The following is a 15,600-nucleotide window of genomic DNA, read 5'->3' as shown; positions in this document are numbered from 1 at the left end:
TCTCAGCGTGGCCATGACTACCTCTGCCTCCCAAGTGCTGGGATTAAAGGCATGTGCCGCCACACCGGGCTATGTTCCATTCAGCTTTAATTCCAGCACCTGGGAAGAGAGGTAGGAGGACCCCCACGAGTTCGTTAGAGGCCAGCCTGGGCTGCAGCTTGAGTTCCAGGTCAGCCTAGGCTAGAGTGAGACTCTGCTTCAAAACAAACAAACTGGGCATGGCAGAACACGCCTTTAATCCCAGTGCCAGGGAGGCAGAGTTGGGAGGATCGATCGCTATGAGTTCGAAGCCACCCTGAGACTCCATAGTGAATCCCCGGTCTGCCCTGGCTAGAGTGAGACCCTACCTCGAAAAACCAAAAAGCAAAACAAAACCCCCAAATCACTTAGTATACAGGGAGCAACTAGGAGATTGACCTGTTCCTTCTGCTCTTTTTTACAGTGCTGGGAACAAACCCAGGGCTTTTGCTAGTCAAACCCCACCCTCACTTCTAGGAGATTATATTGGTTGTTGTGATTTTGAGATAGGGTCTCCTAGGAAGCTCAAAATGGCTTCAAACTCTCAGACATCCTGCCTCGGACAGCCGAGTGCTGAAATTAAATGCATGTGCCACTAGGCCCTGCAGGAGATCAATCTGTAAACCTTTTTGGAATTACCCGCTAGCCTCTAGAAGGACCATTCAGACCTCTCTACTGGGGTTTGATCTCTTGAAACCAGTTGGGATTTCTTTTATTCTCTATGACGGCACATTGGAGAATAGCACCCAGTACCTCTTCTTTGACTCAGACATCTTTTTCTTTTTTTTTGTCGAGGTAGGGTCTTACTGTAGCCCAGGCTGACCTGTCATTCACTAGGTAGTCTCAAGGTGGCCTGAGAGCCATGGCGATCCTCTGCTTTCCCAGTGCTGGGATTAAAGGTGTGCTCCACCACACCTGGCTAGACATTTTATTTATTTATTTATTTTGGGTTTTCAAGATAAGGTTTCACTGTAGTCCAGGCTGACCTAGAATTCACTATGTAGTCTCAGGGTGGCCTCGAACTCACGGTGATTCTCTCACCTCTGTGCTGGAATAAAAGGTGTGTGCCACCATGCCCAGCTAGACATTAAAAAAAATACATTTTATTTATTTTGCAAGCAGAGACAGAGGAAAGGAGGGAGGGTAGGAGAGAGAGAGAGAGACAGATAGACAGACAGACAGATAGACAGACAGCGAGTGCACCAGGGCCTCCAAGCTACTGCAAACTAACTCCAGATGTGTGTGCCACTTCATGCACCTGGTTTAGACTGGTACTGGGGAACAGAGCCTGGGTCGTTAGGCTTTGCAGGCAAGTGTCTTAACTGCTGACCCTTTTCTCCAGCCCACCTTAGACATTTTATCTTGTATCCTGGTCTGTTTGGTGATGCTGTTTTTCGGGGGGGAGAGGGAGTGGGGAAGACAAGGGTTCCAGTAGCCCAGTTTGGCCAGAACTCACTATGTGGATGAGAATGACCTTGAACTCCTGATCCTCCTGCCTTGGAGCGATGGGATTAAAGGCATTGTTTATGCTTCTTGAAGGGAGGTACCAGAGTTTGCTGTCCCCATGGTGCCCAGCTCTGCGTGTTGAATGAATTTGAGCAGTGGTGACTAGATTGGGAGCGGAGCTCATCTTTTGGTGTTACCGGGAGGATCTTCAGTTCATCCATAGGAGTGGCCTGGGATAATCGTTCCTTACTTGGTGGGGGGCAGTGGAGAAGTGGTCAGAGGACAGCTGGGAAAGTTTTTGTAATTTGTATGGGATGCTCTGAGTGATTTAAGCTATGAAAATATTTCTTTTTTTTAAAAAAACTTACTTGAGATGGAGAAAGGGCACACCAGGGCCTACCAGCCACTGCAAACTAACTCCAGAGGCATATGCCACCTTGTGTAGCTGGCTTACATGGAACCTGGAGCATCGAGCCTGGATCCTGAGGCTTCGCAGGCATATATATACCTTCATCACTAAGCCATCTCTCCAGCCCTCTTTCTTGGCTTTTCAAAGAAGAGTTACACTCTAGTCCTGGAATTCACTATGTAGTCTCAGGGTGGCCTCTAACTCATGGTGATCCTCCTACCTCTGCCTCCCCAGTGCTGGTATTAGAGGTGTGCACCACCACGCCCGGCAAGACTATGCTAATATTTCATCTGGTATCATTTGCTTGGTCGTACTCAAAACTTCAGAGCTGGGGTTGGCATGTGGAACATACCTGGATTTTGGCGGATTGGGCGGGGCTCAGCTCTGAGCTTCTGCAAATGAGAGGAGGGTTGTGGGCAATGAGACTTCAAGCCAGGATACTACTTTTGCCTAGAGAGGGAATAAGGTGTGTTGTGCAAATGAGGGCACAGTCAGGACAGTATGGGTAGCTCACCCTACTCTCTCTGCTGTGGGTGTTGGGGTAGACTGACAGCTTCTGGAGATTGTTATGGGAGGTAGGAGTAAGAGTATTATGGGGTGCCTGGCTGGAAGGGTAGCTGGGTAGTGTAGTGGAGTGAGCCTAGGTCGTGTTGGTGATCCTTATGGTACGTGTCCAGTTGTCCCCGAGTCCCTTGCGACGGCGGGATGTTAGGGTAGGTGGACTGGAATGATGGGGCGTTTCCCAGTGTTGGGGGAAAGCAGATTTGGAGGTCCATCCTGGCGATGACCGTAGGGCTGCTGCTCATTAGGGGCTCTCTGTGATGTGAAGGAGCGCTGGTCGTGGTCCGTGGAGCGACTGGCAGGCTGCGAGGCTGGGGATGGTGGGGTGGACCCTGGCCAGCAGGGATGAAGGGCAGCTCCAGGGGGCTGGCTATTATGGGATGTCCGTGGAGAAAGTAGGAGACTGATTATTACGGGATGTGCGTGGGAGGAGGCCGAGTGTCCGTTGTAGTGTGCGTGGGGGGGTGAGTTTCTGACTATTATGGGATATCACACTGGGGGTGGACGCAGGGTGATTATTATGGGATATCTGTGGGGGATGGGATGAGTATTATGGGATAGGAGGCTGAAGTGTTGGGAGAGTTTGCTTATTATGGGATGGCCATGGGGAGGGAGGGGTGAGGTCTTATTATGGGATGTTAGCATTAAGGCCAAGAGTGAAGAAGTTGGCAGAGGATGGTTATTATGGGATGCGCGAGGAGGAGGGGCAAGGTTAGTTGTGAAAGGTCTGCAATGTTATGTCAGTAGCCCCCTGGCACATATATGCTCGGAGTGTGAGGGGGGCGGGGTACTGTACGTGGGGTGTCCGCGCGTATTATGGGATGGCCAGGAGGTGGGCGGTTGCCCGGGTGACACGCGCGCGCGCGCTCGACGGGGGCGTGGCCAGCCGTTGCCTGAGCGACGAGGGGGCGGGGGTTGCCCGGGAGACCTAGGGAGGCGGGTGGCGGTAGTGGAGGGGGGTTGGAGTTGGTTGAGGTTATTATGGGCTGTCCGTGGGGGGCGGGGCCTGTGCGGTGGGATTTCCCGGCCGGTGTTTCGGGCCCTTTAAGAGGCGACGCCGGAGCCGGAGCCATTTTCCCCCCTTCGGCCGCGGCGAGGAGGAGCCGGAGCGGGAGTGACCCGGGGCCGGACCCGGCGCGACCCGCGGCGTTCCCAGGGTGAGGAGAGCTCGCAGCTCCCGGGGAGCGGGGCCCCGAGGCGCATCCGTCCACCTGCCCCTCTCCCGGGGTCCCCGGCCGCGGGAGGCGACCCTGCCGTCCCTCCTCCCGGCCTGCCCTCGTCTGGCGACCTGCCCCTGGCGGAGTCCCGCCCCGGACGACCCCACCTCGGGCCCGGCCGCCCCGCAGGCCCGGCGCCCGCCCCTGGGCTCCCTCGTTCCCCCCCTCCCCCGGGACACGTGGCCCGACCCCTTCCGGGTGGGAGCTCCCGGCGTCCCTGCCGGCCTGCGTCGGGACCCCGGGCCGCCCGAGCCTCCACGCCCCCCCGGGCCGCCCGCCGGCGCCGTTCGGGACGAGAACCGGAGTTGTCCCCGAGGACACGCTTTGGAGCGCTGCCCCGTGGGCCAGCCTGGGGACTGGCCCCTCCCCGGGCGCAGGGGGCCACCGCCGGTGACCTTGCGTCCCGAGCGCCTCGCCGTCGCCCGCTCCCTCCCTCGCTCCCCTCCCCCCGGGCTGGGGCCCCCGGGACCCTCGCCGCACCCCTGCTCCGCGCAGCCCGCCCGCCGCCCCCCTCCGCCCGCCCGGCACCGGCCGGCCCTGGGGGGGCGTCGCTCGGCCTCCTCCCGGGGCCCGGGCTGCGGAGCCGGCTTCCGGGCTGCCCCCGGGAGTGTGCAACTAAGTTGAGCCCGAGCGCCCGGGAGCCGCGCGGGGCGGGGGCGGGGGCGGGGTGCGCGTCACTGACTGCTCCCCTCCCCCTCCCCCGCGCAGTGACTCGGGCCCGTGTCGAGCGCCCCGGGCCGCGGGCAGCAGCAGCAGCAGCAGCTGGGCCCACTCCCCGGCCGCGATCGCGAGGGGATGGCGTCGGGCCTGGGCTCCCCGTCCCCGTGCTCGGCGGGCAGCGAGGAGGAGGACATGGATGCACTTCTGAACAACAGCCTGCCCCCACCCCACCCAGGTAACACCTGCCCCCCCCTCCCCCAAGGGCCCGGGGCCGAACGGAGGCGGCCGGCCGGCCTGCCTGCCTGTCTTTCCGCTGCGCTCGCGGTGGAGGGCATCCGAAGGGAGTGGTTCCCTGCTGCGGAGCTCTGGGGTGAGCTCCTCGGGGCACCGCGGACCCTCGTGCAAGCTGGCCGCACCCCCATCCTCCGCGGTCTGGAGCTGGCAGGAGTTACCTAGAGCCGGGTCTTGGGGGAGCGCAGGTGGCAGGGGAACCTTGCAAGCTGTCTTGTGGAGGCACGGTGGAGGGGGTGGGCGCTCGGGATTTCTGTGGGAGCAGCGCTGTCGGGCACCTGTGCTTGTCCACTGGGATCCTGTGGGTGCTTCCTGGGAAGGACTGAGTGTTGGTTACTCTCTGTCAAGATTATTTTTAGCTTCCGATCAGTTACCGGGTTTCGGTGCTGTTTGCAGTGCGTGAAGTTTGAATCGCGCTCCTTAGCACATCTAGAGCGCTTTTAGCCAGGCGGACTGCTGGAGTGTTCTGAGTGGATTCAGGGAAGGGGGGGCTAAAGGGGGATGCACCCCTTTTCCCTTGCTGTGTGCTCCGATCCTTGGCCTTTTCCCTACCTCTGAAGTAGCTGGGGTCTGGGCTGGCAATGTGAGAGGTGTTTGTGTAGGTGTGTGTTAGGGGTTGCACTGTTTCGGGGTGGCTCCCTGGACTTGCCAAACCCCGTATGATGATAAACCACCGTGTTTGATTGGAGTCCTGTTTGATTTCAAGTGATGGTTGAGGTCATGATTGTAAGTGGATATCTTTCTCTTGTCTCTTTCCTTATTCACAGACTCTTCCTACTGGTTTCATGGCCATTTTTTCCCCCTAGGCTTTAAAAAATGTCATTTATTCGTCCTCTCTGCTTCTATATTCTTATATTCTGAAGACTGCTGGTCCTTTTAAGTTTTTTTCTGAGTTAGGGTTTCACTTTAGCCCAGGCTGACCTGGAATTCACCATGTACTCTCAGAGTGGCCTCTAACTCACAGTGATCCTCCTACCTCTGCCTCCCAAGTGCTAAGATTAAAGGCATGTGCCACCACATCCAGCCTCTTAATTAATTTGAGAGGGGGGGGAGGGAGAGAGGAAGGGAGAGAGGGAGAGAATGGGCTCACCAGGGCCTCCAGCCACTACAAACGAACTCCAGATGCATGCACCACCTTGTGCATCTGGTTTATGTGGGTCCTGGGGAGTCAAACCTAGGTCCTTTGGCTTCACAGGCAAATGCCTTAACCGCTAAGCCATTTCTCCAGCCCCCTTTTTTCTTTTTTGAGGTAGAGTATCACTCTAGCCCATGCTGTCCTCCTGGTTATTCTGTAGTTCCAGGCTGGCCTCAAACTCACAGCAATCCACCTGCCTCTGCCTATATACTGCTAGGATTAAAGGTGTGTGCCACCACGCCTGGCTTTGTTATTTTTTTTTTTTTCTGATTTATTTTTGTTTATTTACTTGAGAGAGAGAGAGAGAGAACGAGAACGGGCGTACTAGGGCCTCTAGCCCCTGCAAATGAACTCCAGACGCATGCTCCACTGTATGTATCTGGCTTATGTTGGACCTGGAGAATCGAACGTGGGTCCTTAGGCTTTGCAAGCAAGTGGCGTAACCACTAAGCCATCTCTCCAGCCCTGATTTTGTTTCTTATGGTATGTCTTTCACTTCTGCCTTCTCCCTTAGCTACATCTGTCAGTTGAGGTGGCCCAGCACATTTGGCCTTTTCTAACTTGGAATTCCTCACTGCATTCTGAGGCCTAAGAGAGCCATGGTTCTTGTCACTGAGTCTTCAGCTACTGGGATAAGGGACTTTGAGTCTCATCACTGTGGGTAGGAAGGCACATTTCTGTGTCCTCACCCAGGGTGGAGCGGGGTGGTCCTGAGGGAAGGCTGCTCATCCTCAGTGTGAGGGCAGACGGAGTGTTGTCCAACCGCTGCCGGCTGTCTCCATCTTTGCCCTCCATTGGCCCCTTGGTCTGAGACTGCCCTCAAGTTGACTGGCAGTTCTGCAGGCTCCCAGGGTGAACTCTGCCCCAAGCTGTAGCATGACCCAGTTTTTTCACTCGCCACACCCAGTTCTGCCCCTTTCCCAAATCTCCCTCTGTCCCAGGCAGTGTACTTGCACCGGTCACTTGAGCGACTAAGTGTTGGAGGGTTTCTGCTCTGCCTCGGAGCTTGTCCATGTCTCCCTCCTAGCTCTGTGGACGCAAGGAGGAGGGATGGGTGCAGCTGATGGGGTGACGGGGGCTTTGGTGGGGAGAAGCGTTCAGCAGAATTCTTTCTGGCGTGATCTGCCTGGTGCTCATTCCCAGGGGAATGGGAGGGGCCTCTAGCCTGGCCTGATCTTGGAATGTGCAAAAAGGAGCGGCTGGCTTTGTCCAGTCCTTGGACGTCTCATGTTCCCAGGACCCGAGGCGGGCTCGGAAGGGTGGGGCCATAGGTGCTTCAGGCTGCTTTGGAGGTCAGGAGCAGAGCCTGCGTGTGCACCGACCGCTCTCTAGACTTGGACACTTTTTTTAGGTGCAGACATGACCCCCGTAAGTAGGATAGGACTCTCTGGAGGTGATGAGGAGGCTGAGTTTTGGGCCTTAGCTGTGTGCTCCTTTTCTTCAAGCTAACCCTTTGGATACCTGCAGGGAGGGGGTTTGACTGTACCTCCCTGAGCCTTTGTCAGTGTGAAGTTCCGGTGACTTGGAAAAACAGTTAGGATTGAGGGAGTACCGTATTCCCTTGAGTGCTATTATCCCTCCTGTGAGTCTCAGTTTCCTTGTTTCAGACAGTGCAACCTTTAACAACGGCGTTAGAGATCATTGGTGTTTGGACTTGGGGCCAGGTAATAATTTGGGAAGTAGTCTTTGACACTAGTTTTTCCTCTGTGTACCTTTGTCAGCTCCGACTCCTCCCCTGCCACTTCCTGTCTGTCCTATGTTGGCAGCTGGGTACCCTGGGCTGGCTTCTGTGGTCAGGAGCCATTTTCCTTCTCCTTAGTGGGTGAGGCACTCCCCCCTTGGGTGTGGCTTGGGAAGAGGGAGACTAAAGAGGAGGGAGCTTATGTGCATGTCTGGCCTGTCCTACCCCCTGCCTGCCAGGAGCCCCTTTGTGTGTGTGTGTGTGTGTTTGCGCGCGTGAGGGGGGGCCTCTTCCAGCCAGGGAGAAGGTGGAGCCATATGGGAGGAGGGTTGGGAGGGGGAGATGGTGACAGCTGGGCTGATTTGGCCTCTAGGGAGAAGGGGCTGCTGACCCAGGAGAAGCTGAGGAGGAACTGTAGGATTGGAGATGGGAAAAGGAAGCTGTTTAGTAGTAGAAATGAGGTGGGGCTTACAGCTAAACTGGGCCTGGGTGGAGGGCTTCTGACGGATCTGGGCGGCGATGACCCCACAGGGGTTTGCGAAGGGTAAGGTTTCTCAGACCCTGAACCTGGTATTGTTCTGGGAAGGTGGTGAGGGTAGACTCTGGTTGTTGCTTTCTAGATAGGACCTTCCATTGTCATCTGGCTTGCAGGCTTCTTGGTGGCCAGTTAGTTGTGGGAGGCCTGGTTCCCGTTCTCATGCTTGCTGAGCTTTAGGCAGCAGCACTGAGCTAAGCTGGTGAACATCTAGAAGGGGGCTGGAGGAGCAGGCAGAGGAAAGCGGGAGCCTGGACTCTTGCCCAAGGTGGGCCTGGCCTGGCCTGGCAGGCCTCTTTTGAGTGCACTCAGTTCTCTGCTGGTGTCAGTTTTCTTCTGCGCAGTGTAGCAGTTCTCTTTAGAGGACTCGGGATGAGGGGACAGTGTAAACGCTCCGCATCAGGCCTGCCTTTAGCTCTTGCTGGTCCCCGCTGCCACGCCTTTGTACCTGTGCACAGAAAACGAGGACGACCCTGAAGAGGGCTTGTCAGAAGCAGAGACCCCAAAGCTCAAGAAAAAGAAAAAGCCCAAGAAGCCTCGGGACCTCAAAACCCCCAAGAGCCAGCGCCAAAGAAAGGAGGTGAGGGTGAGAGGAGTTTCTGGGGTGAGCAGAAGAAGGGAGGCACTGGAGGGTTGCGGGTGCCGGGGTTCCTCCTCTGGAGCTGTGGTAGGTTCTGGGATGAGCCTGGCTGTCCTGAGGTCAGCGTGTGTGTAGCATGCATGTCTGTCTCCCTCCCCTTCCCTGCTCCAGCGTTTGCTCTTGTGCCGGCAGCTGGGGGACAGCTCTGGGGAGGGGCCGGAGTTTGTGGAGGAGGAGGAAGAGGTGGCTCTGCGCTCAGACAGTGAGGGCAGCGACTACACTCCTGGCAAGAAGAAGAAGAAAAAGCTTGGACCTAAGAAAGAAAAGAAGAGCAAATCCAAGCGGAAGGAGGAAGAGGAGGAGGAGGATGATGATGACGATTCAAAGGTGCTTATACCTCTGTCCTTTAACTTCTGTCCTTGGTTCCTAGGCACTCTTCTGCCCCTTAAGACCTAATCCTGTCACTGTGTGCAGTCCCTTCTCTTGGTTCTCTTAACCAGCTCTTGTGAAAGCTGTGGTTTCCATTCACATTCCCTTAGCAAGTGTTGGCACCAGGTGGCAGCTCCTTGACTGTGTTTTTCCTGCAGGAGCCTAAGTCATCCGCTCAGCTCCTGGAAGACTGGGGCATGGAAGACATTGACCACGCGTTCTCGGAGGAGGACTACCGCACCCTCACCAACTACAAGGCCTTCAGCCAGTTTGTCCGGTACGCCTCCGCGGTCTTTGGGTTGGGGAAGAGATGATTCTTCCATTTTTCTAACGCGCCTTCCCCAGGTGAGGTCTCGCTCTAGTCCAGGCTGACTTGCATAGTCTCAGGGGTGGCCTCGATCCTCCTACCTTAGCCTCCCAAATTTTGGATTAAAGGCATGCGCCACCATGCCCAGCATTTTACGTGGGTGCTGGTACCTGAACTTGGGTCCTCATGTTTGCACAGCAAGCACTTAACTCACTTACCCACTGAGCTTACCCACTGAGCTAGGACTGTTGCCCCTGCCCTCTCTCTTTTTGGCTTTTCAAGGTAGGGTCTCATTCTAGTCCAGGCTGACCTGGAATTCACTATGTAGTCTCAGGGTGGCCTCGAACTCATGGCAATCCTCCTACCTCTCTGCCTTTTGAGTGCTGGGATTAAAGGCATGCACCACCACGCCCGACTTTTCTTATATTGTCTTTTTTTTTTTGAGGCAGGTTCTCACTGTGGTCAAGGCTGACCTGGAACTCACTCTGTAGCTCATGGCAATCTTCTTTCCTAAGCCTCCCAAGTGCTAGGACTAATGGCATGCGTCACCAAACCCAGCTCACTGTCTTTTATCCATTTCTTCATCAGACCCCTCATCGCTGCCAAAAACCCCAAGATTGCTGTCTCCAAGATGATGATGGTCTTGGGTGCGAAGTGGCGGGAGTTCAGTACTAACAACCCTTTCAAGGGCAGCTCGGGGGCGTCTGTGGCTGCGGCGGCGGCCGCAGCGGTGGCTGTGGTGGAGAGCATGGTGACGGCCACTGAAGCTGCTCCGCCCCCTCCCCCCGTGGAGGTGCCCGTCCGCAAGGCCAAGACCAAGGAGGGCAAAGGTGAAGCAGGGCCCCGGGGTGGGCCTGGGAAATGAAAGATGCCGTAGGAAGGCTATGTTGGCCTTAAGGGTGGGGTGAGGAGGCAGCAGTGAGCCTTGGATTTGTGAGGATGACATAAGTGGAGAGGTGTGGTAAAGCCAGAGTAGGGAGAGGTTTTAATTTCTCTTATACGTTTGGCTTAACCCTTATTTCAGGTCCCAATGCTAGGAGGAAGCCCAAGGGCAGCCCTCGAGTACCTGATGCCAAGAAGCCTAAACCCAAGAAAGTGGCGCCTCTGAAGATCAAGCTGGGAGGCTTTGGTTCCAAGCGGAAGAGGTCTTCGGTGAGACGCGGCTTGCCCTGGGGAGAGGGCTGTGTGTCATAGAAAGGGCGCGCTCTCTGTCAGCCGCCTGCACTGTGGGCATGTGGTGAGCACGTGGGGTGTTGCCCAGGCAGGTGCACCTGGCCTCCCTCTGTGCAGATCTTGTTGGGGTTTTGGTGCCCTGCGAGGGAGCAAACCCTTCTGCACCATTCTGTGCTTTGCTTGAACTTATTTATTTTTTGGGTTTTTTTAAGGTATTTAGCGACTCACTCTAACCCAAGCTGAGCTGGAATTTACAATAGTATCAGGCTGGTCTTGAACTCACAGTGATCCTCCTACCTCAGCCTCCCAAGTGTTGGGATTAAAGGCATGTGCCACCATGCCCAGCTGTTTGAACTTTTATTTATTTTGGTTTTTTGAGGTAGGGTCTCACTCTAGTCCAGACTGACCTGGAATTTACTATAAAGTCTCAGGGTGGCCTCAAATTAATGGTGATCCTCCTACCTCTGCCTCCTGAGTGCTGAGATTAAAGGCGTGCGCCACCACGCCCAACATGAAATTTTTTATTTTATTTTTTTAACCATTTAAAAAATTTACTGTAAAAATAAATGAATTCATGCAATTAGGCTTTATGTACATACTCATCTCTGCCAAACATTCACTGACTTGTTCATGAGAGTAAAAGATGGCTCAGTAGTCCAAGGTGCTTGCTGCAGAGCCTGCTGGCTTGGGTTCAGTTCCCCTGCCACCATGTAAAGTCAGACAGACAGGCATTTGTTTGCAATGATGGGCAACAGCTTACTAGAATCTAGCTGAAGTCTATTTTTTTGTATTTGTCTAAAAGCTTAAAAATTAATAAGTGATTGTGTCCCTCTTGAGGCAGGAGGTGGAAACTGGAGCCAAGTCCTTTTACCACTGTCTGCACCCATAGCCCAATACTCAAAATCTTTTAAGGGAAGTGTTTTAAGCTTTTTTTTTTTTTTTTAATTTAAAGCCATCTCTTCAGTCCCATTTTAATTTTTTTTTTCAAATTTTTTATTGACCACTTCCATGATTGTAAGCAATATCCTATGGTAATTCCCTCCCCCAACTTTCCCCTTGGAAACTCCATTCTCTATCATATCCCTTCCCCTCTCAATCAGTCTCTTATTTTGATGTCATGATCTTTTCCTCCGATTATGATGGTCTTGTGTAGGCAGTGTCTGGCGCTGTGAGGTCACCAGAATGAACTTTTAACTTGTATTTCTTTTCATTCTGTTAGAGTGAGGATGACGACTTAGATGTGGAGTCTGACTTCGATGATGCCAGTATCAATAGTTATTCTGTTTCTGATGGTTCTACCAGCCGCAGTAGCCGCAGCCGCAAGAAACTCCGTACTACCAAGAAGAAAAAGAAAGGTGTGGTTTTTTTTTCTTTTTTTTTGTGCTTATGTGTAATGAGTTCAGGTGGGAATGGTTGGGAAAGACTCTCCCTTAGGAGATAGGGGTAGGGGGGAGTTTTGTGCTAATAACTGGGCTTTCCCTCTTCCTTGCCCAGGCGAGGAGGAGGTGACTGCTGTGGATGGTTATGAGACAGACCACCAGGACTACTGCGAGGTGTGCCAGCAAGGCGGGGAGATCATCCTGTGTGACACCTGTCCCCGAGCCTACCACATGGTGTGCCTGGACCCCGACATGGAGAAGGCCCCCGAGGGCAAGTGGAGCTGCCCACACTGCGTGAGTACCGCCTGACCACTGGGGCCCCCACGCCCATGAGGGAAGTAGTGGGGTGGTGGGCTAGCTCCTTTGGGCCTGGGTAAGTGGGATTGTTGCTGGCTGTGGGTTTGGGAAGCATGCCAAGAGGTGGGTTCCAGCTTGGGGCGCGGTGGGGTGGTAGTGATCTGCATCGGGTCTGTACTGCAGGAGAAGGAGGGCATCCAGTGGGAGGCTAAAGATGATAACTCTGAGGGGGAAGAGATTCTGGAAGAGGTTGGGGGAGACCCAGAAGAAGAAGATGACCATCATATGGAGTTCTGCCGTGTCTGCAAGGATGGAGGGGAGCTGCTGTGCTGTGACACCTGCCCTTCTTCTTACCACATCCACTGTCTAAACCCTCCATTGCCAGAGATACCCAATGGCGAATGGCTCTGTCCCCGTTGCACCGTGAGTGACTTGGCTAAGGAGGGAGATGGGAGCTATATCATGTAGCAGAAGGGTGGTTTATCTTCGTGTAGACATTGTGAGACATTATGTGGGACCAGCTGAACAGAGCAGGCGATGTCTCGCTAGCCCTCTTGAGAGGCGTGAAATGGTGTTGCAGCTTAGAATGAACATTCATGCTTTTCTGAACCAGCCTGGCCTGGAACTCCCTAGTGCTGGGGCTACAGAGACGCACCGCCACACCCCGTTGAGGGGTGCTGTAGGGTGAGCCCATAGGTAGTACTGGGTGTGTAGACAAGATCAGAGCTGTATTCCCCGAATTTTGGTGGGGAGGATTTCGAGACAGTGTCTCACTGCATAGCCTGGCTACATAGCCTAGCTTTGAACTTACTATTTATACATATATATCCTAGAATAGCCCCCCACCCTTTTTTGTTTTTGGTTTTTGAGGGTAAGGTCTCACTCTAGCCCAGGCTGACCTGGAATTCACTATGTAGTCTCAGGGTGGCCTTGAACTCATGGCGGTCCTCCTACCTCTACCTCCACCTCCTGAGTGCTGGGATTAAAGGCATGTGCTACCATACCTGGCTTAAATTAAAAAAAATTTTTTTTTTTTTATTTGAGAGAGCAAGTGAGAGGGAGCAAGCAAGCGAGAGAGAGGGAGTCAATGGACATACTAGGGTCTCTAGCCACTGCAAATGAACTCCAGATGCATGCACCACTTTGTGCATCTGGCTTAGTGGGTGCTGGGGAATTGAACTGAGGTCCTTTGCCTTTATAGGCAAATGCCTTAACCCCTAAGCCATCTCTCCAGCCCTGTTTTTTGTTTTGAGGTAGCGTCTCACTCTAGCCAAGGCCGACCTGGAATTCATTATGTAGTCTCAGGCTGGCCTTGGACTCACAGCAATCCTCCTACCTCTACCTGGTATTAAAGGCATGTGCCACCACACTCCTCTCCCAGACTAGCTTTGAATTTACTAATTATCCCAGGCTGACCTTGAACTTGTATGTGTGTTAAATGTATATTTTTGTTTGTTTGTGTTTTGAGGTAGGGTCTTTCTCTGGAATTCACTGTGTAATCTCAGGCTCCCTTAAATGCACAGTGATCTTCCTGTGTAGGCCTACTGAAAGCTGGGATCAAAGGTGTGTGCCACCATGCCTGAATGACTGGGTTTTTTTTTTTTTTTTTTTTGGCTTTATGAAGTAGGGTCTCACTCTAACCCAGGCTGACCTGGAATTCACTGTGTAGTGTCAGGTTGGCCTTGAACTCACAGTGAGCCTCCTACCTCAGCCTCCAGTGTGTAGGCATTAAAGGTAAATGCAACCACACCCAGCTCTTCTTTTCTTTGGGGGGGAAGCCTGTTTTTGAGATAGCCTCATTATGTACTCAAGGTCATCCTCAACGTCATGGAGTGAGTGCTCCTACCTCAGCCTCTCAAGTACTGGGGTTCTGCTTTTAGATAGCTTAAGAGGGCAGTGTTGGTTTCCTGTGCCCACCTGTTCTTCGTCAAAGCCTAACTGCTGGCTTTGCTAAGCTCTGGGACGGCATCACACATCCCAGGCCCACCTGGAATTCACTATGGAGTCAGCGGGTGGCCTGGAACTCGTGGTGATCCGCCTACCTCTGCCTCCTGGGTGTTGGGATTAAAGGCACATGCCATCATGCCCAGTGAAATGAGATTAATTTTTTTTTTTTTAATTTGAGAGAAAGAGAATATATGGTGTACCAGGGCCTCCAGCTCCTCCAAATGAATTCAGATGCATGTGTCACCTTGTGTTTCTGGTTTAAGTGGGTCCTGGGGAATCGAACCTGGGTCCTTTGGCTTTGTAGGCAAATGCCTTAACTGCTAAGCCATACCTCCAGCCCCTGAAATGAGATTTAATGATAGGGTTGAGGCTGTGATTTTGAATCAAGTTGTTTTCTTTTCACATAGTGCCCAGCTCTGAAGGGCAAAGTGCAGAAGATCCTCATCTGGAAATGGGGTCAGCCACCATCTCCCACACCAGTGCCTCGGCCTCCCGATGCTGACCCCAGTACTCCCTCTCCTAAGCCACTGGAGGGGCGGCCAGAGCGGCAGTTCTTTGTGAAATGGCAAGGCATGTCTTACTGGCACTGCTCCTGGGTGTCTGAACTGCAGGTGTGTCCAGGGGAGGTTGCAGAGGTGGAGAAGCCATGCTGAGTAAGGGGGTGGACATCTCTCTGGGGTGGCTTACTTTCTCTCTCTGCTCCCAGTTGGAGCTGCACTGTCAGGTAATGTTCCGAAACTACCAGCGGAAGAATGATATGGATGAGCCACCTTCTGGGGATTTTGGTGGTGATGAGGAGAAGAGCCGGAAACGAAAGAACAAGGATCCTAAGTTTGCAGAGATGGAAGAGCGCTTCTATCGCTATGGGATAAAGCCCGAGTGGATGATGATCCACCGAATTCTCAACCACAGGTACTCGCGGGCCCCTGCTGACTGGGTTATGAAAACGGATGTGGCCACTCTACTGTGTGGCCGAGACTTGAGTCCTGGCACTGAGCTTCAGGAGAGTGCGGCTTAAGACACGTTTGGTCCAGAGATGGATTAGAGGGTCTGTGGCATATTTTGAGTGGTTTGGAAAAGGTTTTTTTCCTGGTTTTTCAAGGTAGGGTCTCATTCTATCTAGCCCAGGGTGACCTGTAATTCACTATGTAGACTCAAAGTAGCCTCGAACTCACGGCAATCCTCCCTCTGCTGGGATTAAAGGCGTGCACCACCATGCCTGTTTTTAATTTTTTGGTCAGTTTTTGGGATCAAGGTCTTGGGAGATGAGGCCTGTTGCCTTCTGGCTCTGAGGGTTTTCTCTTGACCTTGTAGTGTGGATAAGAAGGGCCACGTTCACTACTTGATCAAGTGGCGGGACCTACCCTACGATCAGGCATCTTGGGAGAGTGAGGATGTGGAGATACAGGACTACGACTTGTTCAAGCAGAGCTATTGGAATCACAGGTGGGTAATGTGAGGAAAAGGATTGAAAGCTGCTACTTGGTTTTGCGATGGGCTCTCGTAGCCCAGGCCAACCTTGAACGGATGGCTTT

At 53.6% G+C, this 15,600-nt stretch overlaps 1 protein-coding gene across 7 annotated transcripts in view; it reads left to right on the top strand.

Annotated features, from left to right (window-relative positions):
• Positions 1-4,390: 4,390 nt before the first annotated feature.
• Chd4 (chromodomain helicase DNA binding protein 4) overlaps positions 4,391-15,600 on the top strand; it is a 39,745-nt gene continuing 28,535 nt past the window's right edge. For 4 of the 7 annotated variants that reach the window (XM_045139754.1, XM_045139753.1, XM_045139752.1 and 1 more), the window contains exons 1-12: positions 4,391-4,546; positions 8,412-8,533; positions 8,705-8,920; positions 9,121-9,239; positions 9,858-10,099; positions 10,294-10,421; positions 11,662-11,797; positions 11,937-12,115; positions 12,302-12,541; positions 14,473-14,676; positions 14,772-14,977; positions 15,380-15,511. In XM_045139754.1, coding sequence (XP_044995689.1) covers positions 4,447-4,546; positions 8,412-8,533; positions 8,705-8,920; positions 9,121-9,239; positions 9,858-10,099; positions 10,294-10,421; positions 11,662-11,797; positions 11,937-12,115; positions 12,302-12,541; positions 14,473-14,676; positions 14,772-14,977; positions 15,380-15,511 — 2,024 coding nt within the window. In that variant the 5' untranslated portion in view covers positions 4,391-4,446. The remainder of the gene's footprint in view (positions 4,547-8,411; positions 8,534-8,704; positions 8,921-9,120; positions 9,240-9,857; positions 10,100-10,293; positions 10,422-11,661; positions 11,798-11,936; positions 12,116-12,301; positions 12,542-14,472; positions 14,677-14,771; positions 14,978-15,379; positions 15,512-15,600) is intronic. The other 3 variants (XM_012951239.2, XM_045139755.1, XM_045139757.1) reach the window with 2 other exon arrangements.

The sequence above is a fragment of the Jaculus jaculus genome, chromosome 23 (assembly GCF_020740685.1).
Source record: "Jaculus jaculus isolate mJacJac1 chromosome 23, mJacJac1.mat.Y.cur, whole genome shotgun sequence".
Classification (NCBI taxonomy): domain Eukaryota; kingdom Metazoa; phylum Chordata; class Mammalia; order Rodentia; family Dipodidae; genus Jaculus; species Jaculus jaculus.
The sequence above is the reverse complement of the archived record's forward strand: the minus strand, read 5'-3'. Positions and strand labels throughout refer to the sequence as shown.